Source organism: Medicago truncatula, chromosome 3 (genome assembly GCF_003473485.1).
Source record: "Medicago truncatula cultivar Jemalong A17 chromosome 3, MtrunA17r5.0-ANR, whole genome shotgun sequence".
Lineage (NCBI taxonomy): Eukaryota > Viridiplantae > Streptophyta > Magnoliopsida > Fabales > Fabaceae > Medicago > Medicago truncatula.
Genome location: NC_053044.1, coordinates 39,453,548 through 39,478,303, shown reverse-complemented (window position 1 = coordinate 39,478,303; position 24,756 = coordinate 39,453,548). Strand labels below are relative to the sequence as shown.

The 24,756-nt window shown below is 33.2% G+C and overlaps 3 protein-coding genes and 1 pseudogene across 4 annotated transcripts; 3 read left to right on the top strand and 1 right to left on the bottom strand.

Annotated features, from left to right (window-relative positions):
- The first annotated feature begins 3,978 nt into the window (after positions 1-3,978).
- LOC112420231 (disease resistance protein RPV1) lies at positions 3,979-4,566 on the top strand. Its single transcript, XM_024778969.1, has one exon. The coding sequence runs from the start codon at positions 3,979-3,981 to the stop codon at positions 4,564-4,566; it is 588 nt and encodes a 195-aa protein (XP_024634737.1).
- Positions 4,567-4,854: 288 nt separating this feature from the next.
- LOC25489597 (uncharacterized) lies at positions 4,855-5,464 on the top strand (annotated as a pseudogene).
- A 3,423-nt stretch (positions 5,465-8,887) lies between these two features.
- Positions 8,888-13,750, top strand: LOC11427552 (disease resistance protein RPV1). Its single transcript, XM_003601304.4, has 5 exons — positions 8,888-9,523; positions 10,150-11,254; positions 11,367-11,690; positions 11,853-13,318; positions 13,485-13,750. Exons 1-4 carry the CDS (start codon positions 9,015-9,017, stop codon positions 13,248-13,250), a joined length of 3,336 nt encoding a protein of 1,111 aa, XP_003601352.2. The 5' UTR covers positions 8,888-9,014; the 3' UTR covers positions 13,251-13,318; positions 13,485-13,750.
- Positions 13,751-19,093: 5,343 nt separating this feature from the next.
- Positions 19,094-24,286, bottom strand: LOC11435958 (beta-glucosidase BoGH3B). Of its 2 annotated transcripts, XM_003601302.4 has the most exons (10): positions 24,133-24,286; positions 23,645-23,898; positions 23,072-23,276; positions 22,781-22,871; positions 22,542-22,687; positions 21,374-21,617; positions 21,158-21,262; positions 20,858-21,040; positions 20,561-20,765; positions 19,497-19,981 (listed from the first exon to the last, which is right to left on the bottom strand). In XM_003601302.4, exons 2-10 carry the CDS (start codon positions 23,862-23,864, stop codon positions 19,497-19,499), a joined length of 1,884 nt encoding a protein of 627 aa, XP_003601350.1. In that variant the 5' UTR covers positions 23,865-23,898; positions 24,133-24,286. The 2 variants fall into 2 exon arrangements, with proteins under 2 accessions (XP_024635103.1, XP_003601350.1); XM_024779335.2 differs by lacking the exon at positions 24,133-24,286 and having other exon boundaries at positions 19,094-19,981; positions 23,645-23,864.
- Positions 24,287-24,756: the final 470 nt, after the last annotated feature.

The window sequence follows — 24,756 nt, the reverse complement described above, 5'->3', positions numbered from 1 at the left end:
CAATTGTTCTAATACCATCAAAAATACCAATCTCAAGGTTCTGAGGCAAAACCTTGATACAAGCATGAATACAGAATACAGAGATCCTGAACAGGACAAATAAAGAAACCGAGAGCATCTGAGAAGAGGAAAACATTGCAAATTTATCTCTTTTTTAACATGAATTGATTCTCTAACATAAGATGTTCACATGACCTTAAAAATCAATGAACGAAGTAATTTAATTATTTAAAAAAATCAGTTATGTATAACTAAGGAAAAGAAGAGTGAACTACCATGACACTTTCCTTCAAAACAAGAAGTCCTCTTAAACACAACTCAAGTACCTCTTCAATGTTTATAATTCCATAAAGTTGAAGCTTTCCTTTTATTCAAAATATGTCTGAGGTGTTCTTTAAGAGAAGTAATAAAAAACAATGAAATATAGGATCACCAATGCAAGTCAATATCACAAGGAAAAGGAAAATCAACAAAAAGGTAAGATTCATACCAACAAAAAATAAGATCCAAACCTTGAGATAAACACATTCTAAGATCTTAAAATAATTTTTTGATTGAAATTTGTGTTCTAGTATTATTTCTCAAATTTGAGTTAAAATATTTATTAATTTTAAATTATTTTAACATTAATATGTATAAAAAAATAATTACAATCGACAAAAATAGTTTGATATTTCATTCCAACTTAAATTTAAAATTATAGGTTCCATGTTCACTATGTAAAGAGAAAAAAAATAAGATACCCAAAATCTTTCATTTTTTAAAATTTCATGAAGAAATTAAAAAAAAAAAAATAATTCAGTAGGAAATTCCGCAGGAAAAGTGACCAAAACATTCCGCAGGATAAAAACCTCAGCAAAAGTTAGAGTTACCTGCGGATTTTCTTACGGTGAAAGGTTCCGCCGGAAATGTCCTCAGTAAAATGAAAGCAGCAGGAAAATCCGCAAGTATTCCTTCGGATTAATTTCTGCAGAAACATCCACAGGTAGATCGCTAGATATTAGTAGTTATAGAGGCTATGGTCCACTCACATTTATAAATATTATTTTTAATATACTACACAACTAAAATATATTAAAATGTTTCATAAAATATATATTAAGACATGGTCTCTTAATTAATCTAATTAAAATGTTTACCATGTTACTAGAATAATTGACAATTAATATCATTAGTTTTATATTTCATATTATGTTAAATGAGTAAATCACTAAATTGGTCTCTGTCTTTGTACCAAATTATCAAATTGATCTCTGACTCTATTAATAACTCAAAATGGTCCCTGTCTTTTTCAAACGTTTCTCAAATTGGTTCCTGATCTTATTAGTTGTTTTGTATTTTGAGTATTAATGACTCAATGTCTTTTGAATATTATTTAGTCATTAATAGCATAATGTCTTTTGGATCTAAGCAAGATAAATATAAAGGGAGCTTCTACGGTGCAGTCATGAAACTGACTTTTTTGAAAAAGTTAAATTTTAATTTTAATGTTTGATTTATTTTTAAATTGTTGATTACTGATTAATGATCAATAGTAATTCATCTAGTAATGCTTGCAGCATTTTGGACTTATCGGTACTATTTTATCGTTGGCATCTTTAACATGGAAACAAGAGTTGCTGATATCATTTGATAGTCTTAAGTGTTACATTTTGTGGGATGTTACACTGAAAACAAGGTAGGATAAAAATTAGATTAGGTGTATTCTTGTTCATCTGATGAATTGATGATATTATGAGTGTTGCGAATTCGATGAAAAATCACACCAATAACAAACTTGATGTATGGAGCAAGGGATAATCAAACAACCAAAACAAAGTGTATGGAACAATTATAAACACAAGCGAAAAGTAGAAAACAACAGCGAGAGAAAAAGAAGAGAGAACACAAAAGAATTTGTTGATCCAGTTCGGTCCAAATTGACCTAGTCTGAAGAAGAGAGCAGCCCTCTGTTCCACTATATGATGAGTAACGTTACAAAAGAGATATCAATGGGTTACAAGAATAAGTCTCCCAACTAATTCTACCCAAAGTCACAATCTCTTCCCGTAACCAAGATATTCAATCCTAATAGTGTTTCCCAACGTGAATCAACCCTCAAACCATAGTGTTTGTTCTAAAGAGACAAACTCTATACAAACCTTAGTTTCGTTGTTGTCTTTCTAAATCCTTGTTTCAGCCCCCTTTATCTCAAGGTTTACACTAATACAATGTCTATATTTATAGTAAAAGAATCCTCAATAAAACTGGAACAAATCTAGGCCCGAAAATACGTTTCTGTTTTATTTTATGTTGTCAAAATCGACCACCTAATGCTCCAAATCGGCCACCGATTTTTGCCGAACCTGAAGCTCAAATAAAACAGGTCAAAATCGGCCACCGTGCCTTGAAAATTGGCCACCGATTTTCACCTTCCAGATTTCCAATTTCTTCAATTTTGAGGCACTTTCACAACAATTTCCCCCATTTTTAATTTAACCCCTTATCAATTTTTATTTTTCATCCTGTTCTTTTACTGATGGTTAAAAAAATAAATACTACACCCTACATCCCATGAGTGCAGGTTCTAATGAAAGAGAGTAGTATACTATAGGTTTTCTTTTTACTGAACCACTAAAAACAAAATTATATATTGATCATGAGTGATCAAACTGATGACCTTAGTTGAGCAGTAATCGTCAAGATGCTGGTAGGAGGGTTCTAATGAGGTAGGAGAGCAACAAATGAGGTAAAATTTTGTAAATAATGTGTACCTTGCATTTGCGGTAAAGAAGACTTTTTTATAGGATTGGTTTCAAGCAATTGGCTGCTTGAATGAGAGCTGCTACGGAGCAGTGTGTCATCAATGTCGAGCTCCATCCGTTATATGTAGTTCAAGTGTTAGGGAGTGAGTGACCACCGGTGAGCATTGGAAGCATTTGAGGAGGAGTTGAGATCCTCTCAATTTATAAAAATAAATGGAGATTGTAATTATGAAAGAGAAATTAAGGATAATTTCGTCATAATAACTAAACAAGTGTTCAATTTCCAATTTTTATCTAAAAAAGCAAAACCTTATCTTATTTCAATTATAGTCGCTATTTTTTTTTTCCCTCTCCGTCCTTTTTTTCTTCTCTCACACGCCACCCACATATTTTCTTTCTCGTTTTATCTGGCACCAGAGAGAATCGAACTTGAGACTTTGAGGAGGAGCACACTCCCATGTTCTTTTGAAAAAAATTATTATCTTCGACTCAATTTTATTTTACTCTTATGTGAAAAATACTAAAGAAATGTTTGTCATTGATAAATAAAAAATTAAAGATAAGTATTTATCATTGATAAATATGAAAAAACATGGGACATATTTAATTTGTCACTCATAAATAAAAAAAAAAGAGTAAATATTTGTCACTCACACATATAAAATAAACACAAGCAAAATTTATATCTTTTATACATAAAAAACACACGGAACAAATGTTTGACACAGATACATAAAGACTTGTGGGACAAATAATAGTAATTGATTTTTTTATGGAAAATAATTGTCATTGATATATATAAAAAAACACGAGACACATATTTTTTATTAATAACTAAAAAATTCGATAAATCTTTGTCATTGATAAAAAGAAAAATTATATTAATATTTTGCAATGATAAATAAAAATGAAACAGGAGACATATAACTATCACTAATTTAAAGATATGAGACAAATATTTGTCATTCATAATTATAATTTATTATAAAATTTATATACGAGACGAATGTTTATCACTTACTAATAAGTTAGATTCATTGATTTTTTTATATCTTCCAAAAACAAACGAGGACATTTAACTATCGAACAAAAATCAGTGGAGGTATGCAAATGCATAAGTATTTTACTGATTTAAACTTCATTTCCGATTTTTTTTCCTTTACAAGTTTAAACATAATTTATTTTTGAGTTTATCATTGTGATTAGTTAAGTGCAGCACTTGAAGTTTCACATAATGGCTATGCTGCAAAATTTTGAAGCTTCTTCTATTGTGGTGTCTCCGAAAAAATTTGACGTTTTTATTAGTTTTCGTGGTGAGGGCACTCGTAGAAACTTCACAGGCCATCTCTACGATGCTCTGAGCAAGAAGGTTATAATATTTATGGACGACGGTGATCTTGAAAAAGGAGATGAGATATCATCATCACTAATCAAAGCCATTGAGGAGTCATACACATCTATAGTCATCTTTTCAAAAGATTATGCTTCTTCAAAATGGTGCTTGAATGAACTCGTCAAAATTCTAGAATGCAAAAAAGATTTGGGACAAATTGTGATACCTGTTTTCTTCGGAATAAATCCATCGGATGTTAGATTTCAGCTTGGGAGTTTTGGGGAAGCTTTTCTAAAACACGAACAAGATTTGCAACTTAGTAGAAGCAACTTGCACAAATGGAAAGATGTTCTAACTGGGCAAACTTTTATAAAACGGGAGCAAGATTTAGAGCATAGTAAAGACAAGTTGCAAAAATGGAAAGACGCTCTTTTTGAAGTAGCCAACTTAGCTGGTTCGGACTATCGAAATTGCAGGCAAGTAAAATAAATTATCATTCTTTTTGAAACATATTCTTTGTTCGTCTTGCTCTACTATGTTGACCATAAATTTTATTTGATTACTATCTGCACAACAAGAATGTTAACCTTCTTTCCCTCTCATTCATATGATAGGATTGAATCTAACTTCATTCAACTCATCATTAAAGATGTTTCTAAAAAAGTTTATACGAAACTTGTTGAAATTGAGAAAAAATATGAAGAGAAATCGTCACTTAAGGACGGCATAGGAAAGACCACTCTAGCAGCTAAAGCTATAAACAGTGTAGAAAAAGCTATGTCTTTTTCCATTTCTTGTTCTACCACCAAGCCATATTTGAAGGTCGACACCAAAATCAAAATTCAACAATAGATACCAAATATTTCAGTAGCATTGCCGAGGTCATGTGAATCAAAAGACTCATCAGATCATGGGAATGAGTTGCAAGAAAAACGTTCGAAGCTGGATAAAGGGTCTCCCATTATTATCATTGAAGCTCGAAAGATGATCAAAACTGCATCTAATTCGGTTTATTGCCCTAATTTTGGCTTATACAAACGTGGTGATGTTGGAAGGTATTTTGCCTCATCTCTTAATTTTTCATTATTATTTTTTTGTTTCAAATTTTAAACACACTAGCAGGAGCAACTAATTGATTTGGTAAAATCTAAAAGTATATCCAATTAATTAATCTTTAGAAGAAAAAAAAATGATGTGAAATTCAATCTTTGTTTGAGCATAGTCAAATGAATGAAATTATGATGATGTAATTAATTATTATATATCACACTTTTGCAGAATTGTTTCAAAAAAGCAAGAAGATGTGTGGGCAGTGCGGCGCAGCATTGGAACTTATATTATTGATGGCAAATATTTCAAGCCCTTAGATCTGGCTGAGTATAGTTAGCTGATTAACCACGCATAAATTGTGGACTTTGTTTGCCAACAACTAGATGTTGATAGAGCATGCAATTAGAATTAAAAAGATAATTTAGAAGTTTAAGTTATAGGATTTATAATATTTAAACTTAGGAAGAAAAGTTTCTTTAATTTTCTAGATTGTTCATTTTAGTTTAGAACTAGAACCCTAATTTTTAGTTTCCATAGTTATAGAAGATTAAGAGAGCTTATCACATATCTTTTTTTTTTTTTTATGAATGGAGCTTATCGAACATACTACCTCCTTTCTTATTTATAAGCCTATTTTGTCATTTTTACTTATGTTAAAGAAAAGGTAGTATTTTTAATGTGTGTATGCATATTTTGTGTATAAATGTTACTAAACTAGGTAGATGGCTTCTGGTATATACCGTTGTAAGTTAGTTAATTCAGGTTTGTTAAATGTAGTTAAGTTGTGTAGTAACTGTTTTGTGCAGCTAGAGTTTGTAACCTACGTGTAGGACTTGTATCGTCTATATAAATAAGCTTCTCTACATCTATGTGATGTAATCCATTCTCATTTATTTCAATAGTAGAGAGCATATCCAAAATCTTTCTTGTTTTCTATCTCAAATTACAAAGTATATTGTATGTTCCAACAATTGGTATCGTGAGCTCGGTTCGGCCTTTGACAAGAAGATGTGCAATCATGACAACAACTTCAAATAATTTTCTTGGAAGTCTTTTCATGCTCGATAGAATGAACTACGAAAGGTTGCACTAACAAATGAAGTTTCTTTTAATTTGGATCTCAAGACTTGTTGGAGATTGTTAACTTCAGGTGGAGAAGCTGGGTGAAAACCGAATAGATGCAACGTACATGGAGGCGAAGAAGAACGATTACAAAGCGTTATTTTGTTGATGTCATTAAATGATTTATTTTTTATAAATTTAGTCTTTGTTTACTTTAATTCCTAAACCAAATCCGATGCAAACTCCCCCCAATTTTACATATAATGAAATACTAGATGAATGTTAGCAACACACATTTTAACATTCACTTTTCAACACATTTTCTTTGAGTGGTTAAAATTCACATGAGCCCCCATAAATCATGTGGGCCCCATATAAATTTGGTGGATCCCATATGAATTTTAACCGAGCAAAAATAATGTGTAATAAAAAGTGTATTCGTAGCATTTCTCTTAAGTATTAATTAATTGAGGAGTAGAAATTAACAATTTATGTGGAGACATACTCACTTATCACTTTATTATTTGTACAAATTTTGGTACACTTTCCATAATAAGCCATCACTTCATCGAAGATAATATATATAAAGAAAATAAGTTGTTTTGGGCTTACTTTTTCTCCTTTCAATTGTATTCTTAAGTAAATTTGATTATAAGAATGTTATTTTGTTGGTACCATAAAAAATATTATATTTGTTTTTTTTTAAGATATTATATTTGCTATATTGTTGGTATCATCGAAACAAAATAGGTAAAGTATGTTTTAAAATTTTATCAAATTGGAACTTAAAAACTTGTTTCCACATATATAAATACATAAAATAAGCAAAAAATGTAATGCAAATATCTTTTATTTATTAAAGTTAATCCAAATGCTAATTGTTGCCCTAGATTTAACCTAACCCTAATGCTTAATTTTACTATATTACCCCTATATTTAATTAACCCTATTTAATTTAGTTGCCCTAGATTTAACCTAACCCTAATGCTTAATTTTACTATATTACCCCTATATTTAATTAACCCTATTTAATTTAATTAAAATAAAAGCAACATATCACTCCTAAATCGCTCCTATTCTTTTGAACAAAACAAATCGCTTTCAGATAATCTTTATTTCAACACTTTATCTCTTATTCCTTAAAGTTAACCCGAACGCAAAAATTTGTCATAGATTTAACCTAGCATCTTTGCTTAATTTTACTATATTACCCTATTTAATTAACCCTATCTAATTTAATCAAAATGTTAATTGTTATGAAAATCAAAATAAACAAATCGCTCCTAATTTTTCTCCTTAATTTTACTAAACAAATAAACATAAGATACAAACATTTTTACCGTACCATATTAAACAATTTCTTTGACATCGACCCTATTACAGTAACATAACATATAAATTTAATGACATAGTTTATTGAAGAAAAGAAAATCCAACGTCTGTCGACATAAAAATAGTATTGATATGCAATAACAACAATACTACAAAATAAAGTGCTATACATTACGGAAAACTTCTCTGTAGACCACATTTGATGTCATAAAAAATTAGGAACATAAGCGTTAGAATGTGTAGGGGAATTAGTTTAATATTATTCTCCAAAAAAACATCATAAGGAAATGCATGTCTTATTTAAGTTCTGTTTAGTCCTTTCCAAAAAAAAAATTACATTTTCATAAGTAGAAAAAATAGGAGAGATTAGGACTAATCTTATAATTTTGTTTTTAAGTTCTAAAATAGGTGCTTGAATATTCAAAATGAAAAAGAATAAGGGTCATATGTTTCATCAAAACCAAAAATTAGAAACTAACGATCTGTTCAATGCTTTTCAATAAAAATAGCACATTTTGTTAGGTAGGAAAGGTAGGAAAGGAATGGATCTGGATCCTCTCCAGTTAGTTTTCTCCAGCTTCACATTCTGCGCTAATATCAACCTTTGATTATGTCCTTACATCTTAGTGGTTAAGACAAAAAAAAAAAAAAAAAAAAAACTACTCCCTCCGTCCCTAATTATAAGACCCTTTTGCTAAAATCACGGGAATTAAGAAAGTGAATATTTGTATTAAAGTTGTTTGTAATCACTATTGTTTTTACAATTTTATCTTTTAAGAGAGAGAGTTAGTTTATGTTTTCCATATGCTATTTATTGCTGATTGAAGAAAAATATGTATAATAAATAGGGGCATGTATGTAAAGAAATAATTAATGTAGTTGGAAATAACAAAGGAGTCTTATAAAAAGAGACAAAAAAAAATTCTCAAAAAAATCTTATAATTAGGGACGGAGGAAGTACATTGCAGTGGTCTTGATAAAAAAAAAACTATATCGTAGTGGTGTTGGTAAAAAAAAAAACTACATAGTAACGGTGCAGTCCCCCCACCAACCCAATGAAGTTATGAAATGTGTTTAACAATCGGTGCGAAAGGAAACGCGTTGCCAAAGAGATGACAAAGGGGTATAAGAATCGCAGTGCTGCTGAAAGGACACTTTAAAGTAAAAGAGAAGACTTGCAAACAGTGTTGATCATGATATATGGCGAACGAAATAGCACTTGCTATTTCAGATTTTAATTTAATAATTTATGTGACTCTTTGATATGCTATATATAATACTATATAGCAATCGACCAAACCACAATGTATTCATAATTTCAACTTGAATTGCTATCTAATTCATCAACTTTGTTTGTTATTATAATAATCTTTCACTGATTTTTGTTATTTTGCCAAATCATTTTCTTGTCATCTAATTCTTACTTTTCATCCCCGGTTTTTTGTTTTTTTTTTTTAGTGTAAGGTTGTGATTACTGCAAGGCATTACTTACAATGGCCATGCAACTAAGTATGGATTCTTCTTCTTCGTTTGCGAGGGTGGTGGTGACTCCAAAAGAGTTTGACGTTTTTATTAGCTTTTGTGGTGAGGATACTGGTAGAAAGTTCACAAGCCATCTTTATGAAGCTCTGAGCAAGAAAATTATAACATTTATAGATGACAATGAGCTTGAAAAAGGAGACGAGATCTCGTCAGCACTGATCAAAGCTATTGAAGATTCGTCTGCATCTATCGTCATCTTCTCAAAAGACTACGCTTCCTCAAAATGGTGCTTGAATGAACTCGTCAAGATTCTAGAATGTAAGAAAGATCAGGGACAGATTGTGATACCGATTTTCTACGAAATAGATCCATCACATGTGAGGAATCAAAATGGAAGTTATGGGCAAGCCTTTGCAAAACATGCACGAGATTTGAAGCAGAACAAAGAAATGTTAAAGAAATGGAAAGATGCTCTAACTGAAGCAGCCAATTTAGCAGGGTGGCACTCTCAAAATTACAGGTAAACAAATGAACTATCCACCTAATTTATCATGTCATGACTTGTTGTGTTTCAAATTTCGAATATAAACTGCTTCGTATCATGTGTATCATCTGTTTTCTATTTTTTTAAATTTTGTACATGGATTATATATTAGATAAGTTTGTTCAACTCAAAAATAACAAACATAATTCTAAATATGGGCACTTAAGTTGTGATATTTGTTTACTCATTAAGTTGTGATATTTGTGAACTCAATTGGATGTTTAGGTTTTGAGAGGCACAACTTATGTTGTACTCAAGTTGAAGAAAACCATTTCAAACATTCATATCTTTGTTATACCTTACACACTCTTATATCACAATTTTTAGGAATTTTTACTATCCCTCATTGGGTTACATTTGTACTTTCCAACTTTTAATACTATGCACATGGGTAGTATAAAACCATATTAGGTGATTTGCTTTGTAAATTCATTGCCTAGAAAATAGAACATCAATTACCTACTCTATCTTTGAATTTTCATTTCCTAATATCTATTTTTCCTTTCTTCTTGCTCAATCATGTTGACAATAAATTTTATATAATTACTATTATCTGCAAAACAAGAATGTTGACCTTCTTTCCCCTCCCATTCATATGGTAGGATTGAATCAAATTTCATTAAGGACATTGTTGAAGATGTTTTGAAAAAATTGAATCGGAGATACCCATTTGAAGTTAATATGCAACTTGTTGGAATTGAGAAAAAGTATGAAGAGACTGAATCATTACTGAAAATTTTGTCAAATGATGTTAGATCACTTGGATTATGGGGAATGGGCGGTATAGGAAAGACCACTCTAGCTAAAGATTTATATGCTAAATTGTGTTCTCAATTTGAACGCCATTGCTTCCTAGAAAATGTAAGGGAAGAATCAACCGGGCATGGACTCAATGGTTCAAGAAACAAACTCTTTTCTACATTGTTGGGGATTCCTCGTGATGCACCTTATGTAGAAACCCCAATTTTTAGAAGAAGACTTGCATGTGAAAAAAGTTTGACTGTGTTGGATGATGTGACAACCTTAGAGCAAGTGGAAATTCTTAACATAGATAATATTTGTTTGGGACCGGGTAGTAGAATCATTGTCACAACTAGAGATAAGCAGATATGTAACCAATTTAATGAATGTGCAATATATGAGGTCGAGGGATTGAACGAAGATGAATCTCTTGAGGTATTCTGTTTGGAGGCTTTCAGAGAAAAATATCCAAAAATTGGGTATAGGGGTCTATCAAAAAGAGCAATTGGCTATTGCGGAGGCAATCCCCTGGCTTTAAAAGTTTTAGGTGCAAATTTCCGTACAAAAAGCAAAGAAGCATGGGAAAGTGAATTGGAAAAGCTCAAAAAGATTCCTAATGGGAGAATTCATGATGTGCTAAAATTGAGTTTCGATGACTTAGATCGTACTCAACAGGAGATATTTTTAGACATTGCATGCTTCTTCAACTTGGAATTACATGCCTGTTTTGGACGAGATGAAATAACAACTCTATTGAATGCTTGCAATTTTTTTGCCGTAAGTGGGATAGAAGTCCTTCTATATAAAGCACTCTTAACTATTGAACATTATGATCAAGTTACAATGCATGATTTGTTAGTAGAAATGGGAAGAGAGATTGTTAGGAAAGAATCTCTTAAAGACCCCGGAAGTAGAAGTCGATTGTGGGATCCTAAGGAAGTGTATGATTTATTGAAATATAACAAGGTAAGTCGAAAACTCAATTACTTCTATTAAAAAATGCATGCATATATTTGATTATGAAATATGTATGGCAACATTGGCTAATATAATTATTATTTTAAATTTTGTTTTTCAGGGAACTGAAGTTGTTGAAGTTATATTTTTCGATATTTGTGACTTTGGGGATCTATACTTGAGCTCTGCTTCATTTAAAAGCATGACCAACTTAAGATATCTTCATATCCTTAATAGTTTACATAATATATTTCTGACAAATGGAAGAAATGAAGGATCCATTGTGCACCTTCATGAAGGTCTTGAGTGGTTGTCTGATAAATTGAGGTACCTTAAATGGGAATCATTCCCACTTAATTCTTTGCCAGCAAGCTTCTGTGCTGAAAATCTTGTACAACTTAGCATGACCAATAGCAAACTTAAAAAGCTATGGGATGGAATTCAGGTACAAATTAATTAATGTGTTTATATATACTTGTTATTTTTATTTTGTTGAGGTGCATTTATATAAGCTCATTCATAGAATCGCGCCAGAGCAAAGACCCATGCATTATTATGATTGAATTTAGTGCTTTCTGAACACTGTGATGTTTCTTTTATGCTACAGAAACTAGACAATTTGATGAAAATTGAGCTTGATTATTCCAAAGACCTGGTTGAGATACCAGACTTATCTAGGGCGCCAAATCTTGAACTAGTATCTCTTTCCTATTGTGAGAATCTCTGTAAACTCCATGAATCCATTTTGACTGCCCCCAAGCTTAGTTATCTACGTTTAGACGGCTGCAAAAAGATTAAAAGCCTGAAAACCAACATTCATTCAAAATCTCTTGAATCACTCAGTCTCAATAATTGTTCATCTCTTGTGGAATTTTCTGTGACATCAGAAAATATGACTGGGTTGTATTTATCTTGTACCGCTATACAAGAATTACCCTCATCCATGTGGCGTAATAGAAAACTGACTCATCTCAATCTAAGTAAATGTAAGAAGCTTAACATTGCTGAGAAGAATTTACCAAACGATCCAGGATTGGAGTCTCTTATATTTTGTGACCTGTCAGGATGCACTCAAATCAACACATGGAATCTGTGGTTCATATTTCATTTCATACGATCTGTAAAACACCTAAGGATGGTAAACTGCTGCAACTTAGAAAGTCTCCCTGACAACATCCAAAACATTTCAATGTTGGAATGGCTTTGTTTAGATGAATGCCGGAAACTCAAATTCATACCAAAGCTTCCTGTATCCTTGCGAAACTTGAGTGCTGCTAACTGCATTTACGTGGACACTGGATCTGTTCAACGATCAATGCTTGAGAACATGATACAGAGACACCTCACCAACTTCAGGGATAGATCAAATTGTTTTCAGGAGTTTTTTTTCCTTCCCGGTGACCAAATTCCGTGCGAGTTTTATTTTCAATCAACAGAGGCCTCGATAGTTATTCCTCCTATTCCAAAATCTGATTTGTGTTGTTTAATTTTTTGCATCATTTTCTCTGAGGGCTTAACTTTTTTCTACAACAACCTTTGTTGTACTATCTATCAACACAAAAAAGAAGTCCACCAATGGGATACAAATTGGGGGAATGAACGTACACTATTTTCAGATCATGTATTGATAATTTGTTGGTGTCATTATAACAAATTGGTTGAGTTGGGGAGTGAAAGAGGAAGTGATGATTACAACCTTACATTTGAATTCAAATTGAAAGAATATGTTGATGACGAGGAACAATGGTCAACTATTGAGGGGATAAAGGGTTGTGGGGTCTTCCCTGTATATGACTTAGGGCTGGATGGTAGTAGCAGCAGTAGATTTGAAACTGTTGAAATCGAATCCGGTGTTCAAATCTCTGATGAGTCTGATCAACATTCAAACTTTGATATTGATGAGCTGCAACACCATGCAACTGAAGCTGAAGTCGGAAAAGATTGTGGGTTCTTCCTTGAATATGACTTGGAACTTAGGTTCGGGCTGCGAGATGACCAACAATAACAATTTATTCCCCTAACAAAGAGGAAGAGGACTTGAATAATAGATATTTGCATGAATGTTTCAAATCGGTAAGAATCTTCACCCTAGCTATTCCTAATTTATTTAAAAAAAAAAAAAATTTAATCATTTCAATGAAGAAAATAATTCTTAAGAAAATACTCATGACAGATTCTAAAAAATGATGTCAGATAGATAAATTGCATTAACATTGTGTTGAAACAATGTATTGGACAGGTCTTTTGAAGCACCTGCTACTGCTAAAAGAATCAAAATATCTATTTCTCTTGTTTCTCAAGCCGAACGTCAAGGCAGCATGGTAACATTCATTTATCAATATCCCTTGTTGCAGTGGATCATTAGTAATATAAAGTTGCACGCTTGTAGTAAATTCATCATTTCAATGTGAAAGTGCAATGGTAAAACTGTTAAGAGACTTTCTCATTGTAGAAATCTTCCTAATTTTATTCAGTTCTTTTGTGTCTTGCTTTTGTTGGTATTAATCAACGATGATTATGTTTTTATTTACTATGCATTATGAGTGAAATTTGGCCATTTATACCTTTTTAATTAACTATCGATCAAATTAGTGTGCTACATTACAGCAATGAAGATTATCCAAATTTCTGCAATGAACCATATCAACCTTTGCATTTGAGTATTGAGTCTGGCAAAAAGTTGAACTAACATTAATGTTCAAATAGAATTTCTTCAAGGGCATGAATAATTTTTATTAAAAGATAAAAAAATAAAAATAAAAACCAAAGAAAAATACATGTTTATACTACTGAAATTGTCAAGATACCAGTTTACAACACATTTCTATTCTAGAGTTGAATCTCATAATTGGCTCCTAGAGAAAAGGTGCTGCTTTCTTGAACATGTTATATGAGGTTTTAATACTTGGTAAAGTTTAAAGTCAACCCAAATCCAAATGGGAATAGATGATCATAATGTTTATCACCAACATTCATTGGAAGCTGGTCAACTTCATGAACCACGTCGTTACCGGGGTTTACCATGATTTTTCAGTAACATAATTTTTTTACTAACGTGTTCTCGAGGTAAATCAAAACATTGACTAATCAGAATAAATTAAAATATGATCCAAATATATAAAAACATGCAATTTCAAATTCTTTTATAAAAGGCGACGATTTAATAAAATTGGATTGGTTAATGTAATATGTAAAATTATATCTGAAAGAAAAAATAGTTACGTTAAATTGAAAATTTAAATGTGCAATCACGTATGATTTTGTTTTTCAGTAAATCGAACAATAATTAAAAAAAAATGAAGCAAATATTTTTCTCCTGTCGATGTCTTTTAACCATATGATTTTAAATTAGACACATGATATATATTTTATTTTTTGAAAGATCATCGCATGATATTGTTTTCCTCTTAATTTCAGACTCAAATGTTAGCTATATGATTTTTTCAAATACCTATAATATCTCTATTAAAAACAACAATTAAGGTAGCAAAATAATAAGGATTGTCTTGCAACATGTACATGATTACATGCACATTCACTTGTCACATGCTTCATATGTGTATACATTTTTATGGCATGGAGAAACAATCAATACTCTTTAGAATTTGAAGGTGACACATATACTATTGAAATATTGGAAGACATTTGTTTATAATAGAGATAGAGATGCCAAAAAGTTTGAAATAGTAACTAGGAATTTCATTCATTTTGGCATGTACAGACTGATTTTTGGACTTTTTCATTTTAAAACAGTTACACTAGCTAGGAGAGTTTGGTGTTATGTCAATAAATAACGGCATAAACTAGAGACTACCAAATTACAAAAAAGAAAAAATTTTAGGGGCCAAAATTGTTAAAAAAAAAAAAGTGAGTTTAAAAGCGCAATTAAACCTTTATTTTGTAAACATAAAAAAATTTATCCTTCGAATAAATAAATTGATTCTTTGGAACATACTTGTGACTTATTCAAGTGCAATAACATTGTGTTGAAACAGAACATTGGACAGGTTAACCAAGTTGTTTGGGCTCCAGTGGCAAGTTCCAAAGACGTACCCGGAGAATACCGGGTTTGATTTCGAGGGAAACAACGCTTGATCAGTGCACATGCCTCTACGCACGAGTTGGATTAATCGTCCACCTTTAGTGGGTCAGAAACCGGTGCGAAAGCCAAAAAAGAAAGAACATTGGACAGGTCTTCTGTTGAAACGCTCGAAGAGCGAAAACGTCTATTTATCTTGTTTCTCAAGCAAACCGATAAGACAACATTGTAGTTCTCATTCACCAGTAACCCTTGATGCAGTGGATTAGTAACATAAAGTTGTATGTTTATAATAATAAATTCATCCTTTCAATGTGAATGCACATGGATAATATTGTTACAGACTTTTGTAGAAATCTTCCTAATTTTACTCGGTTCTTATATATGTGTTCTGCTTTTGTTGGTATTAATCAATAATGACGGTATTTTTTTTATTCATGGTATTCTTAGGCTTTACGATGTTGCAAGTCGTGACATTTTTCTATTTATTGCTTTTTAATTAACTATCAACCAAATTAGTGTGAGAAGTTACAACAATGAAATTAGTGTGCTCACAATAAAATAGCTCAACTTTTATGGTATTTTATTTTCTTGTGCGAGGGATCACAATGTGTAAGATGATCTAAAAAGAAATCATCTTAAATTTATCATTATTTAAACAGGTTAATTAATTATAGTATTGTAATAACAACTTTGAAATATATCAGTACCTTTTTTCTACTTAATTATTCATAGTCTTATTATTGTCATGGATTCATACTAATCTCACGCGGGTCAAAGTTTCTTTTCTCTCCCATTGGTGTCAAATTCTGAGTTTTGAATAATTTTTTTACTTTATGATGGGTGATACCTAATTTTGTCTTGTCTCCATTTTCATTCATAAAAATACAATTTTCTTATTTTATGATGGCCGACACTTAATTTTTGTCTTGTGTCCATTTAGATTGCATTTATCTGGACATTGTATTTGTGTACTATGACGGTTATGCTCCTCCCAAAACTCCCTTGTACCTCATCAAATTGGTTTTTCAACATTTTGTCAATTTCATCCCAACATGATGTCAAGTCTCCCACGCTACTCTTCAAGTACCTTTTCAATTGTGTATGAGCCGATTCAACAATGTTGGTGCTTCTACACCCTAGATGCAAGTTTTTATTCGTCTATGCCCTCACAAAATGCTTCTTAAGGCGCAAAACGGTTTCCTTAACATATTTAACAAACAATGGAAACGGTCCGCATACCTCATCTTTGAATGTCAACCATGCAATTGCAAATGAATCCTCCGTATGAGAGTTAACCACATCTCTCCAAACCCTCGCTATTTTCTTAACAAGCTCGCAATGCTTGTCATCATCCGCTTCCTTCGCATCTTTGTCAAATAAAATTCCTTTTCCTTTCTTTGGCTTGGCATTGACTCTACAATCCGTGATGCACCTAGATTTGACATTCTTCCCAATATGAAAATAGCAAAGCACATGGTCCGTTTTAGGGAGAACTTCGGCAACGGCTTTCATCAAAGTGGGGTCCCTATCGGTGACAATCACCTTAGGCATGTTTTTTGAGGTCAAAAGACCAATCAACATCTCAAGTGTCCATATGAAGTTATTCTCTCTTTCAAAGGAAAGAAAGGCAAACGCAACCGAATAGGTCAATTTGGTAGAGGTGACACCAACAATCTCAACTAAAGGCATTCGGTAGGTATTGGTTTTGTAGGTGGAGTCCATGACCAAAACGGTGGGAAAAGTGTTGAGCATATCAGTTGATTTCAGGTGAGCAAAGACTAAATCTTCAAGTGTGGTTTCCTCGCTATTAGCTCTTGTGAAGTAGACATATTGATGCTTCTCCAACTTTGTAATCAAGTATTGCAACTCGGTCTTGTCCTTTCTTTGCCCCTTGCGCCATCTAGTTCGTGCATTATACACTTGCTTGATGAGTGTCACACTTTCTTTGTTTTTTTTCCTTCAAATCCGTGAGAATATTCCTAGGCTTTGCCAAGCTCTTTGTCATGTTGATAACTCTTTGCTTCTCCTCCCCTTTTAGTCGACCCGCAAGAAGGTAGCCGGATAAATTTGGCGCCAAGTCATGGTTGTGAACTCCACAAAGCCTTGCAGTCCATCATTCTTTTGTTTTTTTTTTCTTCAAAGAAACATATCAACCTAAACGGACAATTACACTTCCTTGAGCTCGTGCCTTCAAGCTTCGGTTTCTTCCTCGTCTTAGGTGGCTTGTATTCACCACTCCTTTCACATTGCATCGTCATGTATGGCACTATTGTATTAGATTTATCTATAGAAATAGTAAATCCTGCCCTAGCCGCTTTTCGACGAACCCAACCAAGTAATTTTTCTCGATCTTTCCATCTTTCATTTGTTGTAAAAAATGACCCACTGCTTACTTGAATAACACGAACACCGGTAGGTACCGGTTTAGGCTTCTCTTCAAAGTTACCGGTAGGTACCGGTTTCGCTTGGTTGTGAACTATGTGAGCTTCAACTTGAAAAGGAATTTTCACTTTAAACTTCACATCATTGGTTGGTTTGCCTTCGCCGGAACCTACGCCTACGCTGGAAGCTTTGTTTTTGCCCGGTTTCGGCTCAACGCAAGCCTTCGCCACATTTTCAACCATGCCACTCAATAAAAAAAAGGGTAAATACATCTTTTCGTCCCTGTAATATTAGCGAATTCCGATTTTAGTCCCTGTAAAAAAAAATTAGAATTTGTCTCAGTAATTTCAGATTCTTCCACTTTTGGTCCCTTCTTTCATCACGTCCGCAGAATCTGCATAAATTACGTCCTTGTATATTTAGATTCCTCCCACTTTTTGTCCCTGTAATTTCATGTTCCTCCACTTTTGGTCCCTCATTTTACGTGTCATGTATGCAGATTCTGCTTACGTGGTGGAATGAGGGACCAAAAGTGGAAGAATCTGAAATTACAGGGACAAAATCTAAAAAAAAAATTCTACAGGGACTAAAACCGGAATTCGCTAATATTACAGGAACGAAAAGAGGTATTTACCCTAAAAAAAAACAAAGAAAAAATAAATAAGTGACTTGTGCGGCAAGCAAAGCAAGTAAAAAAAAGTTGCAAAAAATTTCAAATTATGGCCATCACAGTAGCGTGAGTTAACTCACGCTAGTGTTAACCTTCTACGTTAGTTAACTCACGCAACCCTTACAACTAGCGTGAGTTAACTCACGCTGAACCCTACGCCTACTGAAATGAAAAACGAAACTACCGGCAAAAATGAAAAAGTTTTGACGGTACATTACCTGTTCTTTGATGCTTGATGAGCGTAGAAACTTGTTTCCTGACGATTTGCAATGATTTGGAATAAAAAATTTTACCCAAAAATTCACACTTTTGGGGTTTTTGGAGGTGGAGGGAAAGAAAAAATGGAGCTTTATGATTGCCTGCTGGGTTTTGAACGAAAATAGTACACAACATGAGTTAACATGCGCTACATAACTTAACTCACGTGACGCATGTTAACATGCGAAGGGGCATTTTAAACTTTTACTTTGCGAAGGAGCAGAACCATTTGGGTAATGAGTAGAATTCCAATAAAAGAGCACAAATTTTGTAGGATTTTATTTCCGTGTACCATTAAGGAACGATATGATCATAATGTGTAAGATATGCATGAATAACTTCAAGGTGAAGATGAATGTAAATAAATACACTATTAGTTTTTTTTTCAGTTTAAATTAAAAAATTAAAAACTATTAATTTATACTGCACATTTCTGCAATGAACCATATCATCCTTTCCATTTGAGCAACGAGTTTGACTTGAAACTGAATTAACATCAATTCTCAAAAAGAAGTTCATTCAAAGGGCAAGACCTATGAAGCACGGATACGGACATGGACACCGGACACGACATGGACAATGACAAGCCGACACAGCTAATAATTTGAAAAATCACATAATTCAGTGTAATTACAAGTGTCGTGTCGGACACGTAATCCGAAGAGTGTCCGTGCTTTATAGGGCAAGACTCGTTTTTATTCGAAGATCCAAAAACCAAAGAAAATTACATGTTTATACTACTGAAATTGTCAAGGTACCAGTTTACAACACATGTCTATTCTAGCGTTGAATCTCACAATTGCATTATAAAGGTAAACAAGAACTAATAACTCACCAATGAACAGTTTCAAGGCTCCTAGTGAAAAAGTGTTGTATTCTTGAACATGTTATATGAGGTTTCAATATTTGGTAAGGTTTGTAGTCAAACCAAATCCAAATGGAAATAGAGGATCATAATGTTTATCGCCAACATTCATTGGAAGCTGGTCTACTGTCTTGAACCATGTCCTTGCCAGTTTGCCAGTGAATTCAAAGTCACCATAGAGAACGTCGGCAACACCTTGGCCTTCAGTGCCAGGAAGCCATGCAGCCACAAGTGCATCAATTTTTGATAGATATGGCTGAATCACAACCGGGCGCCCAGTGACAAGAACAACTACACATTGAATTGAGCCACATACATTGGTGATGGTGCTTGGACCTGGCTCGGCTATTGTTAGATTCAAACTGTCACCAAATGTTTCAGCATAAGGTTTTTCTCCCACAATAACTATGGCATAGGAAAATTTGTTTGACTTGATAAAATTAGCATCAGGATTTTCATTGTAGACAACTTCAGTTGCAGGATCAACTGTTTGTTTTATACCATCAAGGATGGTTGTACCTGTCAGGACAAATAAATTCTATCAGATAGTTTACAATTTCCGAGAATAGGATGCTATGAAAATAAAAAAACATATCTCACTGTATCAATTTTTTCATGTCACCAGTTGCGTTTTAGACAGTTCAAAATTGAGATTTTAACATGTAAATAACCACATTCTAATTATTGTAACCAATGAAATGATTGGTTTTCAAGAAGGGAAGGAAGAAATCATAGAATCATCTTTGGACTAACAGAGACTGAATAATCAGCTATTGACTATGAAGCACCGACACAGACAACGGATATGACACTAACACGTAGTCGACACCGATAATAATTGTTAGGAAATGGATTAATTGAATGTAATCAATCACATGTACCGGTGTCGTGTTGGTGTCGGACCCTGACACATGTCGGACACCGAACATGCCTTCGATCAAATGTGTCGGTGCTACAGAGGTTATTGAATACCATTTGATATAGACTTCTAACCACGTAATATATAAAAACTATTACAATCTCAGACATTGTGGGTGAGGAGTCTAGAATTGTAGTTTTTCAAAGTAATTTTTGCGCACATTAAATTTGTTGACTTACCTGTTGTAAGATCACTACCACTAAGTCCCTGCCAAGTAATTGTCCATCCACCACATTGATTACCCAAATTGTCGGCATGACTTCCTGCAACCAAGACTTTCGAGGCTTTCTTGGGAAGGGGAAGCAGTGGCTTGTTTGCATATTTACCATTCTTTAGCAACACTAGGGATTTCCGAACAGCTTCTCTTGCTAACTCTCTATGTTCCTGTTTAAGACATGATATGCGATCAACAAAACAAACTCAAAATGCATGAAGTATTCAGCACATGTTAAAATGGCATTCATAAGAAAATGTACCTTGCTACCCAATTGGTTTATGAGGCTTAGATCAGCGAGTGGATTTTCAAAAAGGCCCATGGTAAATTTTACCCTTAAGATTCTTGCCACAGCATCATCAATCCTGCTAATTGGGATGATATTGTTCTTTACTTGAAAGGTTAGGTCATCAATGAACTCAGTAAAGTTATAGGGAACCATAATCTGCAAACAATGTGAATGTTGATCAGAAAAAAGTTTCAAAATATTAAACTTTCAGACTAAAAAAATAAACAGTTTATGTTTCTCTCATTTACTCCATGAAGTGAAAATAATATTTACCATATCAATTCCAGCACTGACACCAGCTTCAACAGAGTATGAATAGTTAGCATGAGGAGGAGAGGTAATTCGGTCAATACCCTGCCAATCTGATATGACAAAACCCTGCAAGATGGAAGAAAAGTTACATGATATGTAGCTATCTACATCTTCTTTTTTTGACTTAAGTTCAATTTTTTTTTTTAATTGGAAATCTATTTAGATAAATTGTTTTACCCTGAACCGCAGTTTGTTCTTGAGGTAACCAGTGACAAGATCACGGTTAGCATGCATCTTTTTCCCATTCCAGCTAGTGTAGGAGATCATAACTGTTGAAACACCCTTGATAACTGAGTCATAGTATGCCGGCATGTGAATTCCGAGCAATCCTTTGTAGCTTATCACAGTATTGTTCTCATTGATACCCTTGGTTGTGCCACCATCTCCCACGAAGTGCTTGGCACAAGCTGCAACCTTGTTCCTGGGTCAAAGTAATAAAAATTAAGGGCCGTTTTTATTTCAGTTATATACATACAATAAATGAGCTGCTATTCATTATTTAATTTAATATGAAAATTGGAAACTTTGTCATTCGAAATCAGACACAGAAATATTAAATCTAAACATATCATATATAAAATTATAAGATAAAATTATTGATTACAGCCAATCAAACACACATACGTTACCTTAATGTGCTATGTAATTTTATGTATTATGTGTGATAAGGACATTGCATGCATGCTGTATGACCAAGACTTTTTGTGTATTGGGCTCCTAAAATAGAATTCAACTTTAGCAGCTCATATATTTGTGTGTATGTGCGCACGGCGGTCGTATTTACATTATAGATGGTCCAGCCATTTGAATGCAAAAAGTGGTGAGCCCAACCATTCAAATGATTAGAAAAAACCATACGTGTGGGACCATCATAATGGCATAGGACCATAAAAAAAAGCTTATGGGTCCACCGACTTTTCTATTTCTTTTTCTTCTCCCTTTTATTTTTTGTGAATGAAAAAGCCAGGGGAACATAAACTTTATCTACTGTAAATAATTGATGCTCTGATTGATGGGGGGAACTCATGTCTGCAGTATGGTCTACTGCATTAAACAACATATTTGCCCCGATGAAAGCTGAACAAGTGCCACACTGGTATAAAACTTATGCCCAGAAACAGGCAAAACAAAACAAATGTGAATAAGAAACCATATAGATCAATATAATGCTATTACCAGGAAACTTTAGTTATGGATGTTCAAAAGAATTTATAAATGTATTTCATGTTCTGAAACATTTTCCAGCAATTAAACAAGCCCTTCATAGAAAATCACCAACCATACAACTACAAGACTTATGACCATAAAATTTTCTTTTCAAAACAAAGCTTGAAACAAAACTTACTTTCCAGCAACAAAGGGAGTTCCCTTTCTGGAATTGCCAGGAATATCTCCTTGAAGACCAGGTATAATTTCAGTCATAGTTTTAACAATCTTAGGATCCTCACTGTAGCTTTCATAGCAACGTCCCCACCTTGGATCTCTGCAGACCTGTGTTAATGAATGGTCCATCAACATATCAGCAAACTTGATCAATGTTACATATGATTTAAATAACAGAATATTGAAACACTGTTTCTTTACCGCGATACATGGAGCAAACACATATGGAATTCCAGTAGCTCTAACTTCAAGGGCAGTTGCTTCTCCAATCTTTTTTATTAGCACTGGATCCCTAATAAACAGTAGATTCCATTACAATAAAAGCAAGAAAATGCACTAAATTGCAAGGTTTGTTTTTATCGCAAAGGTTCACTTCTTCAAGTATAGCTTCCAGTTACAAATTATCAAATATGAATTTAATGTCACTGCTAATTCTTTCTTCTTTTCAATCATTTCATGGCTATTAAAATTCCTGCATATACATAAACTTGCCTGGTAACTCCAAGACCAACATTGTGAGGAAAAATAGTAGCATTGTAGACATTATTGTGACCATGAACAGCATCTATCCCATAAATCATTGGAATCCCAAGAGGAGTAGATAAAGCTGCATTTTGGATCTGATTCACCATTTTCACCCAAGTCTCAGCAGATGCCTTCTCAGCTGGAACACTCCCTCCCCCACTTAGCACACTCCCTGCTCATCAATGATAAGTTACACATCCATAAAATCAACTCATTACAGCAAACAATAAAAAAAAAAAAAATTAAAATACCATTTCTACGAAACACTAACACCAGACACCACACTACCCCGTCGACACTGATAATAATTTGAGAAAATAAAATAACTGAATGTAACCACATGTGTCAGTGTCGAGTAAGTGTTGGACACCGACACTACCAGTCTACCACACACATTTGATCTGAAGTGTTAGTGCTACATAGTACACTTTACACAAATCTATCATCACATGCTCAGATTCAGAAATCAGAGAAACATGACAACATCAAACAGTACAAAAAACTACTAGATTTGATTAGCAAAGTGATGAATGATTTTACCAATGAAGTACTTGGTCATAGCTTCAGGAGTAGCAACACTCCTTTCAAGCTGAGTCATTTGACCAATCTTTTCCTCCAAAGTCATTCTACTCATTAAATCTTTGATTCTTCTATTCAATGGCACTTTAGGATCTTTATACTTTCTATATTCTGCTTCTGAAAATGAAACCAGAAAACACAGCAGCAGAACCCCCACTACAGTGATTGAAGATTTCCCCATTTCAAAAGCTCAATAACCCAAATGTGTAAACAATCTGCAGATAAAGCATACTGAATCAGATAAATCAAAAACAACCAAAACCCATTTCAACACATGGATCAAACACAGTAACAAAGACTCAAGAACTGTAAATCCCAGCAAAACAGAATTAATATTACATGCACATTGAAAGATAAAAATGTAAAAAAAATTACAGCAACTATATAAGAAAAAGAAAAAAAAACAGAAATGTAACAGTGAGCTGAAAAAAAGAAGTGAAGTTGTGTACCTGAGAGAGAAAAAGGTAAGTGAAGGAGAAGAGAAAAAACAAGATACAAGAATCTAGAACTTGGTGGAGTGTAATTGATTTGGAGGTTGTGGGAGTTATTATAGAGCAGAGACGAGAGAGAGAGAATCCACTCACTGGTCCCACAATCTGGTCTGGTGGGTCCATTACAACTATGATGTTTTTACTATTTTCATGTTTCAAGGACAAAGTTTAGTCGCTTTTTTGCATATGTTAATGGAGTATCAGTAAAAATTGATTTTGAATGAGTTAATTTTGTAAATTTGATTATGTTTAAAAATAGAAACGATTTATGTTTGATATTTAGAAATACTTATTTTAAAATGAATAGAGGGAAGGTCTGAAGTTTGAACTACGATCACCGAGTATATTATAAAATGTCTCTACTACCATGTTAAGCTTTCAGCACACAGTTTGCAAACTAATTTTAGTGCAAGCTTGTTTAATCTTACAAAAATACATATAGTTTACTTGTTTTAGATTTTTAGGCTTTGTTTATGAATTTGAAAGGGAGGGGAATGGAATACTTTGAGGGGTGAAAAATATTAGAGAAAATGGAGAAATGTAGTTTTTTAAGAAATAATAAATTAATGTTGATTGCTATAT

What these genes read in the sequence shown, in the direction of transcription:
- LOC112420231 (XM_024778969.1), top strand. Translation starts at nt 3,979, where the DNA reads ATGGCTATGCTGCAAAATTTTGAAGCTTCTTCTATTGTGGTGTCTCCG.
- LOC11427552 (XM_003601304.4), top strand. Translation starts at nt 9,015, where the DNA reads ATGGCCATGCAACTAAGTATGGATTCTTCTTCTTCGTTTGCGAGGGTG. An exon ending in ATTTATTGAAATATAACAAG is followed by an intron (nt 11,255 to 11,366) that starts GTAAGTCGAAAA and finishes TTTGTTTTTCAG; the next exon opens with GGAACTGAAGTTGTTGAAGT. An exon ending in AGCTATGGGATGGAATTCAG is followed by an intron (nt 11,691 to 11,852) that starts GTACAAATTAAT and finishes TTTATGCTACAG; the next exon opens with AAACTAGACAATTTGATGAA.
- LOC11435958 (XM_003601302.4), bottom strand. Translation starts at nt 23,864, where the DNA reads ATGGGGAAATCTTCAATCACTGTAGTGGGGGTTCTGCTGCTGTGTTTT. An exon ending in TAAACCAATTGGGTAGCAAG is followed by an intron (nt 20,766 to 20,857) that starts GTACATTTTCTT and finishes TGTCTTAAACAG; the next exon opens with GAACATAGAGAGTTAGCAAG. An exon ending in TGGTAGTGATCTTACAACAG is followed by an intron (nt 19,982 to 20,560) that starts GTAAGTCAACAA and finishes TTGTCCTGACAG; the next exon opens with GTACAACCATCCTTGATGGT.